The sequence below is a fragment of the Pimephales promelas genome, chromosome 20 (genome assembly GCF_988280905.1).
Source record: "Pimephales promelas chromosome 20, fPimPro1.hap1.1, whole genome shotgun sequence".
Classification (NCBI taxonomy): Eukaryota; Metazoa; Chordata; class Actinopteri; order Cypriniformes; family Leuciscidae; genus Pimephales; species Pimephales promelas.
The window spans coordinates 24,857,048-24,873,856 of NC_142788.1; the positions used below are offsets into that span (position 1 = coordinate 24,857,048).

The 16,809-nt window shown below is 35.4% G+C and overlaps 2 protein-coding genes across 3 annotated transcripts in view; one reads left to right on the plus strand and one right to left on the minus strand.

The window, feature by feature from the left end:
• rapgef3 (Rap guanine nucleotide exchange factor (GEF) 3) overlaps nucleotides 1-12,736 on the plus strand; it is a 36,759-nt gene extending 24,023 nt beyond the window's left edge. For both annotated transcript variants that reach the window (XM_039651645.2, XM_039651646.2), the window contains 20 exons: nucleotides 669-745; nucleotides 870-1,016; nucleotides 1,097-1,209; nucleotides 2,262-2,344; nucleotides 2,458-2,536; nucleotides 2,658-2,808; nucleotides 3,879-3,961; nucleotides 4,413-4,443; nucleotides 5,735-5,813; nucleotides 5,941-6,078; nucleotides 6,187-6,284; nucleotides 7,820-7,945; nucleotides 9,309-9,490; nucleotides 10,219-10,309; nucleotides 10,741-10,791; nucleotides 10,869-10,956; nucleotides 11,039-11,103; nucleotides 11,211-11,265; nucleotides 11,639-11,710; nucleotides 11,800-12,736. In XM_039651645.2, the coding sequence (XP_039507579.2) occupies nucleotides 669-745; nucleotides 870-1,016; nucleotides 1,097-1,209; nucleotides 2,262-2,344; nucleotides 2,458-2,536; nucleotides 2,658-2,808; nucleotides 3,879-3,961; nucleotides 4,413-4,443; nucleotides 5,735-5,813; nucleotides 5,941-6,078; nucleotides 6,187-6,284; nucleotides 7,820-7,945; nucleotides 9,309-9,490; nucleotides 10,219-10,309; nucleotides 10,741-10,791; nucleotides 10,869-10,956; nucleotides 11,039-11,103; nucleotides 11,211-11,265; nucleotides 11,639-11,710; nucleotides 11,800-11,918 (1,928 nt within the window). In that variant the 3' untranslated portion in view covers nucleotides 11,919-12,736. The remainder of the gene's footprint in view (nucleotides 1-668; nucleotides 746-869; nucleotides 1,017-1,096; nucleotides 1,210-2,261; nucleotides 2,345-2,457; nucleotides 2,537-2,657; nucleotides 2,809-3,878; nucleotides 3,962-4,412; nucleotides 4,444-5,734; nucleotides 5,814-5,940; nucleotides 6,079-6,186; nucleotides 6,285-7,819; nucleotides 7,946-9,308; nucleotides 9,491-10,218; nucleotides 10,310-10,740; nucleotides 10,792-10,868; nucleotides 10,957-11,038; nucleotides 11,104-11,210; nucleotides 11,266-11,638; nucleotides 11,711-11,799) is intronic.
• A 591-nt stretch (nucleotides 12,737-13,327) lies between these two features.
• The window catches only part of itga5 (integrin, alpha 5 (fibronectin receptor, alpha polypeptide)), a 51,925-nt gene continuing 48,443 nt past the window's right edge, over nucleotides 13,328-16,809 (minus strand). The window contains exons 28-30 of the mRNA XM_039651644.2: nucleotides 16,537-16,638; nucleotides 16,330-16,452; nucleotides 13,328-14,941 (exon numbers count right to left, since the gene is read on the minus strand). Coding sequence (XP_039507578.2) covers nucleotides 14,861-14,941; nucleotides 16,330-16,452; nucleotides 16,537-16,638 — 306 coding nt within the window. The 3' untranslated portion in view covers nucleotides 13,328-14,860. The remainder of the gene's footprint in view (nucleotides 14,942-16,329; nucleotides 16,453-16,536; nucleotides 16,639-16,809) is intronic.

Consider the following 16,809-nt stretch of genomic DNA (forward strand, 5'->3'; position numbering starts at 1 on the left):
AGTGAGGATTTATTTGAATCATTGAAATAAATTAACAAAAAATACAAGTAAACAGACAGTAATAAAATAAGAAAAATCAACAAATCGCAAATGATAGCATAAAGAAATACAGTAGAAGCAAGAGACAAATGAAAGTTTTTTCAGGTGAGTCTAACAGAAATTAAAATAATCAAATGTGAAATAACACTGGATAGTCTTCATTATTAAAATTAAATACAGATTAATGCTTACAATTAAAGTTACAAAAGTTATTCAGTCAAGAGGAAAGAGTGACTTTCTCTTCGTCTTTTGTTCTCTGATTAACAGTACAGACAGCAGCAGGATTATTAGGCTGCTGTCACTTTAAGAGCTTACGCACGGATCCAATGTAATGTTACACAGAACATGCGTTTTCACATAATGTATGTATTTGATTGTTTAATAGCATTAGAAGTCAATTTGATATTCGTGAGCTATTTGAGAAGCAGCTGTATGTGAGCGCCACTAATATAGTTAATTGGTGCTTGTGCTTTTGGTGTGAGCACGAAACCTGCGGGAATGATTTAATCGGAGCGAATGAGACAAGTGAAGTTGCGTCATTCCTATGGAATGAACTGAAAACACTCACTCTGCTCCGCAAACTAGTTGCAAGTTTGTGTTTATAATAATGCGTTTTGTGTTTATGTCAGTGTTCAGTCAGGGGGACAAAGGGACTTCCTGGTACATCATCTGGAGAGGCTCTGTTAATGTCATCACACACGGCAAGGTAGAACCATTAAGCTGAGTGACTATAAAGTCATTGAGTTTAAATATAGATACTCACATTGTTTGAAGGTTATTCATACTGTTCCTCTTAAGGAAAGATGATCTTGTGTATGTGTGTCACACAGGGCTTGGTGACCACACTCCATGAGGGAGATGACTTTGGGCAGTTGGCCTTGGTGAACGACGCCCCTCGTTCTGCCACCATCATCCTAAGAGAGGACAACTGCCACTTCCTGCGGGTGGACAAGCAGGACTTTATACGTATCCTCAAGGTAGGTTTCGTGTGCATAGCCTAGCATCTGCGTGTGCGGATGTGTATCTATGGTGATCTATAACCTGAATGTAACTGCAGGATGTCGAGGCCAACACCGTCCGCCTGGAGGAACATGGTAAAGCGGTTCTGGTCCTTGAGAAGAGCTCGGCGCAGGAGTCCACCTATCAGGGAGGATCAGCAAGCAGCAACAAGTAAATGATTCTGTCAAATAATGTACTAAATTGCACATCTCAATGAATGTAATTTCTGCACCACAATTTTGTTTTATGTTCAAATTTTATGTAAATACTATATGAGCATAAACATTATACACTTTTAATTCTTATTATTACAGCATAGACTACCATTCAAAATTTTGGTCTCGGTATAATTTTTAAAAATGTTTTTCAACTTTAAGAAGTCTCTTATGCTCCCCAAGGCTGCATTTATTTGATCAAAATACAGTCAAAAATAATATTGTGAAGTATTCAAATGTAGTTTATTCCTGTGATGGCAAAGCCGTCACATGATCCTTCAGAAATCATTCTAATATGCTGATTTGCTGTTTAAGAAATATGCTGTTCAAGTGCTGATTAATATTTTTGTTTCAGGATTTTGTGATTAATAAAGTCCAAAACAACAGCATTTATTAAAAAAAACATATCTTTTGTAACATTATACATGCATTTACTGTCACTTTTGATCATTTTAATGCATCCTTGCTGAATAAAAGTAGTCTTTTTTTTAAATCTTACTGACCCCAAACTTTTTAACAATAGTTCATAAAACTGTGTGTTCATGTTTTAGCCCAAGCCAGAGGCCCTTTCAACATCAAAACTTAATAGATTTTAGCTCGCACAGATGATTTAATAAAAAAAACAATTACTTACTAATTTGAACTGCATTTATTTAATGTATGATAATAACTACTCACAGCATTAAGCCCATTTTAGCAAGCATGTGAGAAAATTAAATCAGCCAATTCAAACGCATCTTCACAAACCATTTATATAAAATCAGCAAGTGAAACGAGCCCTGAATAATAAATATCCAGATTAGGAGTTCACATTTACAAACGTCTGCAGTGAAAGTGCAACCACAGGTGATTCATGTAAATACTTCACCTACAGAAGTGCTTATTGTACAATGAAATGCAGGCTAAATCATTAGTCATCACTATTATTTGATTTCAAGTGCATTAAACCAATGAATGATGGAAATGCAGGACGCCTAATTATCGATTTGAATGATCCACCTCTCGCAGGTACACAGTAATGTCGGGAACGCCAGAGAAGATCCTAGAACACATGCTGGAGACGATTAAACTGGAAACCAGTGATTTTATAGGTATGGAAGACCCATGGTTTGTAACTTATGTAACATATGAGCTTAATAAAACTTAAAGAAGTCTACCATTTGTTTGTTAATGAAGTTTACGAGTCTGTTTTGTGCTTCTACAGATCCCAGTGTAAGTGATTTCCTCCTAACGCATCCAGTCTTCATGCCCTACAGTCAGCTCTGTGCAGCCCTCCAGCATCAATATCCTTCTTCTACTACAGGAAACACTGACAATCTGCTTCTTTTTGATATTTCTGTTTTGTTAATGTTATTATATTTATTATGTTTTGGTCAAATTCTACTCCTTAACCTGCATTTGCACCTACCAAGCGGAGCCATCAGAAGGCTCAGACCTGGAGAAGGCAGCGTATGCTCTCAACACCAAGCAAAAGGTTGTGAAACTGGTGGGTCATTGGGTGGCTCTGTTTGGTTCCTTACTGAGGGACAATCCTGTGGCCTTTGAATTCTTAGAGGTAAAAATGCTGTAGTACCATTTTTCATGTATTTTACGTTTCACAAGTTTAGATTTTGATAGCACGGTACTTCATTAAATCAAAACCAATCATTCTTAATGAATGTGCCAGGGCTTATTGTGCATTTAAAGGGTTAGTTCACCCAAAAATGAAAATTCTGTCAGTATTTACTCACCCTCATGTTATTCCAACCCCGTAAGACCTTCGTTCATCTTCGGAACACAAATTAAGATATTTAAGATATTAAGATCGCTCCTGCATACAGTCCATAGGCTTCTTGAGGGACTGGCTCTTGCCGTCCCCGAAAAGTCATAAAAGACATTGTTAAAATAGTCCAAGTGACTACAGGGGCTCAATCTTAAGTTTATCAAACGACGAGAACACTTTTGTGCGCAAAAAAACAACAAAAATAACGACTTTATTTCAACTATTCGTTTATTTCTCCCTCTGCGCGAGTCAGCTAACTAGTTTAATAGCGTAAGCTTCTGTTATTGTACGTCACATGCATCACACACACATGACCAGCGTCGGCCAATAGTGAGCCTACGTGTGACGTAGCTCTACGCAATCACACTACGTTAACTGACTTACAGGCTCATGGAGAAGGAAGTGAATAGTTGAAATAAAGTCGTTATTTTTGTTGTTTTTTTGCGCACAAAAGTGTTCTCGTCGTTTGATAAACTTAAGATTGAGCCCCTGTAGTCACTTGGACTATTTTAACGATGTCTTCAATTACTTTTCGAGGACAGCAAGAGCCAGTCCCTCAAGAAGCCTATGGACTGTATGCAGGAGCGATTTTAATATCCTAAATATCTTAATTTGTGTTCCGAAGATGAACGAAGGTCTTACGGGGTTGGAACAACATGAGGGTGAGTAAATACTGACAGAATTTTCATTTTTGGGTGAACTAACCCTTTAATAAAACAAAATGATATATATAAAACATTCAAGCCTCTGAAATGGCTTTTCTGATAACATAATGTTGCCTGGAAAAATATTAATCAACAATGTCATAACCTAAAATGTTGATCCTGAATTGAAATAGCTCCATCTTTGTGACTTTATGATAGAAATTCAGGGAAGGGGTGATGGCTGACTCAAGACTTTCCAGCATGCTCAAAGAACAGCTGAGGGACAGAAGGAAGACAAAAATGTGAGTAAAACATTTGCCAAGGTAGCCTACATTTGTACACCTGCACATATACAGTTCTGTCATGAAACTCTAGATGGTGCAGGCTAATTGCAATCGCATCATTCTTTATAGGGAACAACTGATTGGATCTTGCTGTATCAGTAGTCATAGTGTGTCGAAGTTATGACATCACTTTGTAGGACAACTCGGAAGTTAGGTTCCCTCGATCGGAAAGCTATGCGTTTTCCCCATAGACTTTTGGAAAATCGCAAAAAATAAGATCTGTGTTTTGTTCAACAAAGACTTGTGACCATGTGCACGTAAAAACTCATTTTCTTGTATAAATTGCACGATAACACACAATGCGTGCTAGAGACGCATTTACATGAGAACAGGCTGGTCTTCTACTGTATGTCATCAAACCTCTACTTAATCCTACATTTATTGCTACTCCCTATTTTACTCCTTACAGAACCGAGAATGGATGTCAAACTCTGACGAAGGTAAGAGGCACTGGTTTCTTAGTCTAATGTGAAACTTAAGAGACCAACCAATAAATCCTCCTTACTTTATGACACAGCATAATAAACAGACTCTCCAGTGGAAAAGTCAACATCTCTGTGGTCAGAGGTCTTTAGACACATTCAGAGAACTAAACAAAAGTAAATCCCTTTCTGACAGAGCATTGAATTGTACACTAAAAGTAGGTCAGCTGTATCCATGGTCACATAAAACCCAGCCATCCATTATATAGTTTGCACTGTATTTGGGAACAGGTGTTTAAATAACAATTACATATATGTGTAATACATATAGTGCAACACTGTTTCCTGCACCACTTTGCCCTACTTCTTACACTAAAAAAAACAGCATTAAGAAAAATAAAATCGCATATTACCTTAAATAGTTGTGAATGTGAGTTGCATTGTTATGCAAAGGAACTTAAATTCTTTAAAGTTTAAGAAAAGTTTAAGGAAGCTGAAATTGCAAATTTTAATTTTGTACTCAAACATTTGAAATATTTGAGTAAGCCTAATTCATTCATCATATAATCTCAACTTATTTTTAGTAGAGGAAACTTGGCTATGTTTAACTAGCTAATTCAGTAAATGCTCAAATCCCAGCCCAGTTTCAGTTAACTTTAAGTTTGAAAGAAACAAGTTCATTAAACTCAAAACAATGAAACAATTCAGATTACTTGAAATGTGTCAGTTTTGTGAACTCAAAAGAAAAAGAAAGATCTAAACTCATAAGTGTTCATTTGTTTGAACTAATTCGTTTAATTTAAGTTTACCATACTCAAACCAAGCGTTGCGCGTTAGGGTTTACGGCATGTTTTGTTCCTGAACGAATAAGTATTTTGGATTGATTAAATCCCTTGTTCCATTGCTAAATGAACCATCGTTTTTAAACACATCAGTTTCATCATTAAGACTACTTGCCACCACCCGTGTGATGTGGTATTGTGTTTATATGGTGTGTGCATGTAAAACAATTCAGTAGGAAACACTGTAGAGCAGTAATGTAAAACATTGTAGGAAGGCATCCAAACAAATGGTTTTAAAATGCCACATTGACCATCCTTCACTGATACCTGATCTTGTGTCTGATTCCTCGCATTCTTGGAATAAGACCCACACTTATTTTCTCAGGCACAGAAAGTCCATCATACCTAAGATCATAAATGCTGTCCATGTACTTCAGACACACAGTCTTTCTGTCAACACACGTTGAAAACTGCCTTTTGAAGCCCTGCAAGCTCTAAAATCCAATATCATCATCTGTTTGTTTCAGCTAAACCGAAAGTTTGATTGGTTTTCTGCTTACGAAGAGCCAGTGGGAAAATTAAGGTCGATTAAAGCTCAAGATAAAGGTTTGTAAAAGTAAAAACCCATATTATACAAAGAGCACATAAAACAAGGATAATATCCATGTGAAATTGCTCGCATTAATCAAAATGGAATTTCCCTAATGAAATGTGTTCAATTGTCCGTTTGCAGTCTTGTATGAGATCTTTAAACCGGATCATAAGGCTGTCACTGTAATGCTGCCAGTCGATGCTTCAGTGAATGACATCTTGACTACATTAGTGGATCCTGAGAGAAACTATGTGCTGGTCAAGATGAATTCCTCTGGAGGTAAGCTATGAGATGCCGATGATTTGGCTTCAGAGTTTCCTCTGACCGTGCCAGAACTGCTGCAGAATTTTCATGTGAGCAAAGTTTCTTCTGCTTTGCTTCTTGCAGACAGAGTCCAGCTCAAGCTGGAGACCACGGCAGTGTCTGCCTCTTTAGGAGTGAACGAGAGGCTTTTCCTCTGCTCTGCCAGCCAAGTGGAACAACTGGTGAGAGATGCCAATTGCTGATTCACAGTAAAAGATCCTCACACTAGTCATACAAGTCAGCTGTAAATATACATAAACTGTGATAAATTGATTGTTCACATAGGTTGAAACTTTGCAAAAACTTTTTTTTAAATATTTAGTTCACCCAAAGCAACTTTTTTTCATGTAATATTTGTTTATGATATGCAATTATAATGAGTGGGGACTAAAACTTTTAAAGTCGTCTTGAAACGCAAGTTGTCATAGTCTTTTATTCCCTATTGTGGCATATATACAAATGAAACTGCTTCTCAAACAAGAAAAAATGTTGGGCGGGACTTGATTTGATCCACCGGGAATTGATCAAATAGTTGGATTTTTGTGGTTTGCTATTGATTGATCTCATGTCATGGTCCCGCTCTCACGCCAGTAAACGCCATCAGACAAGAGATGTTGCTGCAATAGGGAGGGGATATTATTTTTGATAAAAGATTATGAGGGCACACAAATAAAAATAAAATAAAAAATTATGTGCACAGATACATTTTTACTTGACTTCAAGCTTCAAAAAAGTATGGAAGCTTGTTTCGGCCACTGAATAAAAAATAAATAAATAAATAATTGCGACTTTTTTTCTCACAATTGCGAGATATTATTATGAGAAATAAAGTTGCAATTGCGTGATATAAAGTCAGAATTGCGAAAGTCGCAATTGCGTGTTATAAAGTCAGAATTGTGAGAAATAAAGTCAGAATTGTGAGAAATAAAGTCACAATTGCGTGATATAAAGTCAGAATTGCAAGATAGTCAGAATTGCGAGATATGAAGTCAGAATTGTGAGAAATAGTCGCAATTGCGTGATATAAAGTCAGAATTGCGTGATATAAAGTCGCAATTGCGTGATATAACGTCAGAATTGCGAGATAAGTCACAATTGCGTGATATAAAGTCGCAATTTGCTTGATATAAAGTCAGAATTGTGTGATATATAGTCTGAAACTCTGAATTGCGAGATATAAAGTCAGAATTGCGAGATATGAAGTTAGAATTGTGAGAAATAGTCGCAATTGCGTGATATAAAGTCAGAATTGCGTGATATAAAGTCGCAATTGCGTGATAAAGTCAGAATTGCAAGATATAACGTCAGAATTGTATGATATAGTCGCAATTCTGAGAAAAAAAGACAGAATTGCAATTTTTTTATCTCACAATTCTGACTTTTTTTCTTACAATTGCGAGTTTACATCTCGCAATTCTGACTTTATAACACATAATTGGGAGTTTATATGTCGAAATTCTGACATCTTTTCTCAGAATTGTGAGATATAAACTCGCAATTGCGAGTTATCAGGCCAATTCTAAGGGGAAAAGCTTAATAATCATACTAAGTGATGATTTTTGAAAATGTAAAAGTGCAGAAAGTTTTCTGTGATGGGTAGGTTTAGTGTAAGGGGGTAGAATAAACACTTTGTACAGTATAAATATCCTTAAGTCTATGGAAAGTCCCCATAAAACATAAAAACACAACATAAATATGAATGTGTTTTACCCGACAGACCCCCGTGAGCGAGCAGCTGGTGCCAGAGAAGAGCACCATGGACACTCTGGAGCAGATGGGCTCCAAGGACATGGCCAGTCAGCACACCAGCTACGACTGGGAACTCTTCATGGCCATGCATGAGGTAACAGCCAAACCAACAAACAAATTCGTCACTGGCACAACAAAATTCATTGCACCTTTCATGGCAGTTTACCAGATAAAGAAGGAACATTGAACAACATGACTACTGGTAAAATCTAATCACTAGCATTGCTAAGCATAGTTAGAGCGTCACATCAGTGTGATGCTTCTATGACATAATGCTGTAAATATTAGTGTGTACTTGGCATCTCACACAGACACAAATTTCACGGTATCTGTTCGAGAATCAAAAATGTCAGAGAGATTGAGTCACTGAAACATTTTACCGCCGAGACGACATCTGAATCACATGCCTGACTTACACCTGCTGGGTAAACAAATATCTGGAAATTTGCAAAAGTGCATATCAGATGAATGCAAGAAGGAAATGAAGTGGACACATGTGACATTTCAATGACTATTTGTTTTACATTCAGAACAATCAAAAACATTCCAAGTAAAAAAAAAAATAAATAAATAAATAAAAAGCAACTCTTATCTTGTAGAGTTGTACTGATAGTTTATTTAAAGAACAAATCGTTTATGAATGGGAAAAAATGACAATTATTAATCTGTTTTGTAAATATATACTAGCGTTCACAAGATGTTTTTAAGGTTTTTGGAAAAAAGTATCTAATGCTTATTGAGGCTGCATTTATTTGATCAAAAATACAGTAAAAATAATTGTGTAATATTATTACACTTAATAATTTTTTGATGTTTTTTTTTTTATTTAATTTATTTCTGTGATGGAAAAGCTGATTTTTCAGCATCATTACTCCAGTCTTCAGTGTCACATGATCCTTTAGAAATAATTTTATATGCTGACCTGGTGCTCAAGAAATATTTCTTTTTATTATGAATATCAATTTTGAAAACAGTTGTGCTGCTTAATATTTTTGTGGAAAGAAACCGTGACTTTTTTTTCAGGATTCATTGATAAATAGAAAGAACAGGTTTTATTTGAAATATAATTGTATGTAACAATCTAAAATTGCTGTTACTTTTGATCAATTTAATGCAGCCTTGCTGAATAAATATATGAACATAATATATATTGTTATTATATATTTATTTTTAATATATTTACATATTATATTATAACACTAAGCACAATGCAAAGTGGAAAAATTGGTTGGAAAAGTAATAAAAAGTTCATTAAAAAGTTATCAATAAAATTAAAAGTTTAATAATAAATAAACAGTGGTTGCCAAGCAAAGTCTCAACTTTCCACATACAAACATAGAATATTTATATCGACATATAATGTACTCCAAATAATTTTAAAAAAATCATTAAATTGGACATTTTAATTTAATACGGAATCACGGATTGATGGTAAAGTACTGATTGCTGTACTACAGGTGGAGCTGGTCTACTACGTTTTCGGACGGGAAAAGTTCCCAGGAGCCACTACGGCTAACCTTGAACGGTTTGTCCGTCGCTTTAACGAGGTTCAGTACTGGGTGGTGACTGAGCTGTGTCTCTGTGAGGACCTGCTGAAGAGAGCCATACTACTGAAGAAGTTCATCAAGATGGCGGTTGTGTGAGTACAAAAGCAATTCACAAGACAGTCAGCTGCCATACAGTACAGCACACACACAGGCGGAGGATATTCCACATCTGTCAGTGGTTTAATCATTAATGCTACTACTACAATAGTCTCTCTTTACGTCATAGTCATACTATTGCATAAGTTCAGCTTCGCGACATCAATTTGACTCACTGTATCTATAAATTTACATAATCTTTAAACAAACTTTTTGTGTTCATTTTGTGTTTTGCTGCTCTTCAGCTAAAGCACTTGTAGAAGAGAATGTGCAAATTATACCAATAGGCTATATGTTAGTTATAAATATTTTTTTTTAAATTGTATATAATATATAGCATTTTTACAGAATTTATTTAACAATGATTGGTTGTGTTAAAAAAAGCCTAAAAATTCTGAAAACATTTATTTATTTATTTTTTACAAATAAACTAGTGTTAAAGTCAGCATGAAACTGAAGTTGCAATAGTCTTCTGTGTTGTTATGAATATCTGAGAATATTCTGCTTCTAGAACAAGAAAAAGAAATATAGGGTGGGACTTGATTTTGTCCACTAGGAATTGATTAGATGGTTGTGGTTTGCTATTGCTGTGATGTCCACTGCCTCGCACCAGTAACTGTGTGTGACTTATTCACAAATAACGAGTTTTGTAATACCACACCACCAATAATTTACAGTGAAACTGTACAGTGAGCTCATGGGCATCTGATTTGATCTATTTCAGTTTAAAAGAGCAGAAGAACCTGAACTCATTTTTCGCGGTGATGTTCGGCCTCAGTAACAGTGCAGTACAGCGGCTCAATAAGACATGGGAGGTAAGGACAAGTATCTTATCTTAGTCTAGAAAATAACCTTTTGCTGTTTTATTTCTGTGTAAAATACCAGCATCAAAATATTTTCAGTGATAACTAACACATATTGAAAGACCAATCATTTAAAAGTCTTTGCATTCACAAATGTGACTATACTATATTATCATAACCCTGCTCTTGAATAAGTTATGTCCAACTTTATCCACACAGTGTATACTCTATTACTCCAATGTAGCAAATCTCAACATGACTGTATCGTTGCAAAATGTAAACTATATTATCAGCCAGCTCTAATCTGCTAAATGCGGCTAGAACATAGACATGAAGATATCATGAGCATTAACATCATCACGGTTGTCTGTAAAGCTGCTTTGAAACAGTGTTAGTGTGAAAAGCTCTATGCAAATCAATGACTTGACTATCTTAATGAACAGAGACTCCCAAACAAAACCAAGAGGGTCTACTGTGCATATGAAAGACTGATGGTAAGAGCAAATGTTTACATGGTTTTGTAAAGATATGTCTATGTACTATTTGAAAAGTAATCATCTATGTGTTGTAGGATCCATCTCGTAACCACAGGGCCTACAGGTTGGCCGTAGCCAAACTCAGCCCTCCATACATTCCCTTCATGCCTCTGCTGCTTAAAGGTACTGAATCTCATTGACATTACTTACTATGTATGGTGGATAGCAGTCAACTTAATCATCACTTAACCCTGTAACGTTACAGATATGACGTTTATCCATGAGGGAAACCAGAACTACACTGATAAACTGGTCAATTTTGAGAAAATGGTGAGTTTGGAGTGAGCGTATTGCATTTAATTGAAATGATACTTTAAATTTAAACTTCACGCCTTAGAAAAAAAACTTTTAACAAGTGTTGTTTACCTTATTTTCAGCGCATGATAGCCAGGACATTGAAGATGATTCGAGAGTGTCGAAGCCAGCCTTACGGTACGGCTCCCCCTAGTGGAGTGAATCACAGGACGCCACAGTTTAAAGAGATAGTTCACCTAAAAACGAACATTTTGTCATAACTTACTCGGCCTCAAGTTGTTCCAAACCTGAGTTTCTTCTGTTAAACACAAAAGAAGATACTTTGAAGAATGTTGGTGATCAAAGAGTTGATGGTAGCCATTGACTTCCATAGTAGGAGGAAAAAAACAAGTCAATGGCTATAGTCAACTGTCTGGTTATCAACATTGTTTTGTGTTCAACCGAAGAAAGAAACTTTGGAACAACATGTTTAACTCCCTCACGTTCAACAAATAATTCTTATCCGAACTCTGCAACTAATAGATATTCTGTCAATTTTGTGCTTTTGCAGTGCCTTCATCTCCACAGAAAGGCTTGACCGAGAGAATGTTCTTGGATGCCCAAGCTATACGAATATCAACATGTATGTGGTTTATTTTTCCTCAAAAATGATTTTAAAAAACAGTGGAATAAATCAGCATGATTTTGATTTCCCTCTCTCATATCTTGTAGATTCAGAGCAGTCCTTGACCCTGCGCAGTGGAACCAATGTAAGACTGTACATCCAGAACCTTAAAGTGATAGACAATCAGAAGAAACTAACTCAGCTTTCCAGAGCCCTAGAGCGCTGACACACCGCAAAGACTGCTTTTCTTCTGTCCGTCCTGCTCCATATTGGAGAAAAAATGACTGAGGGAATCCATGATCACCTTATGTGTGGTTAATTGGTGTTAATGATCACTCACTTTGTCAAGTGCTGCGTGGACTGTGATAAGCCGTGAATTGGCTGAGAAAATGCTGACATTTTTTTTTTTTGGATGCCTTATCAGAAGTGTTCTGATCTGACTGATGTGACCGTCTAGGCCGTATCTGACACACTACACCATGAGCAAAGAATTTCACTTTAGTGCTGCTGGCATGAACTGTTATTTACTAATATATAGAAATATATATTGTATGACCATGTTGATTCTGACTACTTCTCTTCGCCATTCTTTCCAAACTAGCAACACTGGCTTAGGCGGTGTTGTAGATGCATAAAGTGGTGTAAAGAAGTTGTTTTAGGGACAAAGCACTGAAAAATGTCTTTGTAAATAAACATTATATAGACATTTCTATGCGCTAACTATGGTGTAAGCTGAAAAATAGACTAAACCACTGGATCATAGAAAATTAATGCACATAAATGCATTGTCTGTCAGCACTCATTCCATATGTAACAGTATTATGGCCTGTTTGGAATATTAACCTTTGAATTTCATAGCAAGCCAGCACTGGCAAACAGACTGTACAGATTTTAACTAGCTGCTGTATATAAAAGCCAAATAACACCAAAATATTATGAAGAGAGCACAAAAAGTTTTGTAGACATTATATATGAAAATATATATCTTATGCATTTTTTTCTAATGAAGTGTTTATTTTTTTATAAATAAATTATTGAACATTTGTGTTGCAATTTCTTTTTTGGTTTAAAATATATTGTGCGTTTATGCACTATCAAAACCCACATACAAATTATTGCCAAATCATCTAAAAAAAAAAAAAAAAAATCAGTAAGAAGTTGTTAAAAAAAAAACTAAAAAAAAATGAAAGATTTATTTAAAATGCAAACTGTAAATACAAATAATTACTTGAACATCCCTCTGATTCTCCCCAATATGGGGCGATGAAATACGTCAAATCAGTATCAGCTGAAAATTAAAATAATCTCCTCACCAAACATATTTACAACTCAAAAAAAAACACAAACAAGGTTTGGGGCAGTTTTTAAAAATAGAAACAAAAAAAAATGAAGACATACCCAGTGTTTCCTCCCGCCTAAAATACAAAAATCACGAGGCTAAAATCTAACTTTTGGAGGAATAAATAATTTGTTAAAAAAAAAAATGTACAAAAGAGATTCAAGTGGTGTCTGACAGTTTTTGGTTGTGTACCAATTCAAACAACCATATTTGGTTGCAAAAACCTGCATATACAATAAATGCAGTTCAAATTTTCACATTCTACCAATAAAATCTAGACCTTTTTGGCAATTAAGTCATGTTTCTGTATTTTTAGACTACATTACACTGTTTTCTAAACATCTGGGCTAATTTCAACCCTCGAACTGGGTGTTGTCTTCAAATAATCCTTATTTCTGAGAACCTTACTAAAATATAGTATTAACATACACGACAAAACAATTTAAAATGAACTTGGGAAAAAAAAAAAAAAATACAACAATATTGCACTTCCATACAGATTTTCCTACGCATCCCACAGTTCCAGCTGCTTTCCCTTTCTAGGCGACTCGCTGAAACAGGAGATTCACGATGGGTGATTGCATTTACTTCCTGTCCAATTCCGCCACTTCAGCACCATGATGTACGGAGGCGTTTCCACTCTGACTTTAGCACTCCACAACAATCTCTCACATCCATACGCACACAAAACGGACAAAACGAAAAAAGTATACAGGTGTATTTCAACATTCAGTCCCTGGATGAGGCCTGCTGCCTTGGAAGAGGTTTGCTTTCAGTTCATTTTGCACCAACATTTTGTGGAAAATCTCCGTTCAAGTCCACAGTGGTTCTCCCTTCACCCACAGACGTTTGGAGGGACGACCCTTCCGCTCTTTGGCCCAAGAGTCTGTTAGAGTAATGGCAAAGCACAGCTCTGCTTCAAGGCATTGGTGAGGTTTCACAGGCTCCAGTTGTGTCCCAGATGACTTTTAAAAGGCGACGTTGCCACTCGCTACCACCGAGATAACAGGACAGAAACGGCTGACATTCAGTAGGGAAGAACGGACGCCTTCCCGCGATGGATCCCGATGATATTTTCTGCGGAAACGCGTCACTCGATCCCCATCACCTGAGAGTGAAACCAGCTTGGCTTGTTTTCTTTTGAAGATACAGAGGTGACTGAGCTGAAAACATCTCATTCGAAGTGAAAACCCATTCCAATAGAAATCACATGACAAAACATAAAAACATTTCAAATGTCTTCATAAAAAAAGAAGAAGAAATAAAAGACAGCAGGTAAATGGAGATGAGGGTTCACTTTCGAAACACAATAAATGAACAAAACCTGTATTAGTATCTTTGGTTGATTGTGAAATACTGCATAGTTCTTTTTTTTTGGGGGGGGGGGGGGGTTTAAACGTGTGTGTGTGTTTAGTGAAATAGCACTCTAAAAATGAAAAAACTGTTATAAATTGAAACATAGTCTTAATGTTAGTGCAGGTTGTGTCTGTCTTGAGCATTTGCTGCCGGGCAAGGCAAGTGAACCTGAGCTTTGGTTTAAGATCAACACAAACTGTTTGTAAGTGGTTGGCTATGAGTGGTGGTTAAAAATGGAAACCCACATCAAGGAAATTCAATAAGATAAAATAAACTATGTCAACATTCATTTGGCTTTAAGTCCTCAGGGTCTCGTCATCTAGTGCAGTACAGTGAAGATCCAGTGATCTTTCCTCCGTATTCCTCTACTGCAGTCTAGTCTTTGTCTTTGTTAAACAGCAAGTAACCTTCTCTTTGGATGATCTGGTTAAGAACATTCTTTGGGACGAGGTCTCAGGATGCTCTTGGGTAGTTTAGGCCTCGGATGCAGCCTGAGGTTTGAGCTGGGCTTTTTCCATGGCGGTGCCGTATGGAGTTCTCTTGAAGAAGCCGAGCTACAGGAATCAAGAAGATGAGAAAAGCGTTATTTACCATTGGCTACATTGAGTACTGTCAAATCAATTAAATCGCGATTTATCGCATCTAACAGATGCTAGTTAAATTCTATTCCTATTGTGAAGAGTAAGAAATAATTTACAACTAGTTACTAGCTGGCCCAACAAAGCAGCATTATTTTAATATAATTGAGATACTATTGTAGTTTTTATTAATATATTGAATCCGCTTTTATTTTTAGATTTTCCATTTTCATTTGAAACTTAAATAAAAACTATATAGGCATTTAAAAAAATAAAAACTATATAGACATTTAAAAAAATATTAAAAATTACAAAAATACACAATAAAATCTATCTAAAATGAGTTATTTTAATAAAATGTATTTTCTTATATTTTATTTTATTTCCGTTAACGCGTTAACTTTATTTCATTTTTTTTTTTACAAATTAGTCCTCCTACGTATAACTGATAAGAACTTGTTTATGCTTAGTTATACTAGTCTAAGAATAAGATTTACAATTAGTTACATTTTTTTTTTTTTACAAAATAGCTGTTACAAAATAGCCCGACTACTTAGGCTGTCAAACGATTAATCGCGATTAATCGCATCCAAAATAAAAGTTTGTGATTACATAATATATGTGTGTGTACAGTGTATAATTATTTTATATATATAAATACACACACTTGCATATATATATATATATATATATAAGAAAAAAATATATAAATAATTAAATATAATATCAATTATATATAAATATATGTACACAGTTAATGCATGCAAATATTTCTTAAATATATACATGCATGTGTGTGTATTTGTATACAAAATAATTATACACAGTACACACACATATATTATGTAAACACAAACTTTTATTTTGGATGCGATTAATCGCGACTAATCATTAGACAGCCCTACAAAAGATAAATAGTCTGACTACAATAGATTCGTTTACAAGCTAGTTTAGCTATGGTTGATACAATTTAGTTTTATGGTTAGCCACAAGTTAGTTCCATTAGTCAATTGCACTGAATTGGTTTACGATTAGTTAAAAGATAGACTAAGAATACGATTTTTGTTATGATTAGTTACAAGTGTTTCTTAATGTATAGGATAACATTTAACTTAAAACTAGTGACTAACTTTTCTAACTACAATTGTCAACTAGTCTGGCAACAATGAACAAAAATTAGTTTACAATTAGTAGCAATCTACTTCTAGGATGAAGGATACGATAGTCCCATTATAAAAGTTACATATGCATTTATGATTAGTTGTAAGTTTTAAAATGGCTTTACAATTGGTTGCAAACCATAGGAAAATCCTTTGTCTATGATTAGCCATCTTGAACTAGAACTCAAAATGGCAGACACTGACCTTGTAGAGGACATAGATCAGCAGTGCGAGCAGCAGAAGGCCAGCGAGAATAGCCAGAATGATGATCCACAGAGGAACAGCGTATGTGCTGTCTGGCTTATTCCAGACCACAGGAGTCACCAACTACAAAACAGAGAAAAGATGACCATCACTGGATGAGTTCAAATAAGATGATGAACATGAATGAGAATAGATGAGGACGTTTACCTTTTTAGCACCGCTAGGAGTCACCTTGGGCAAAATGGCATATGGCATCTTTTCCACTTTGTAACTAGCAAGGCACTCCAGAATAAAGCTTTTATAAGTATTCTGCAAATGAAAGCACAAAAATTGCATTTGTAACCTCGATATATGAATGAAATCGAAAAATTAAAGTCTAGGTTTTACAGAAAATAAATAGACATTATGGATAATCTCTATGTTTTGAAATAAGACAAGAAAATAATGATAATAATGATATTATTGATAATGACAATATTT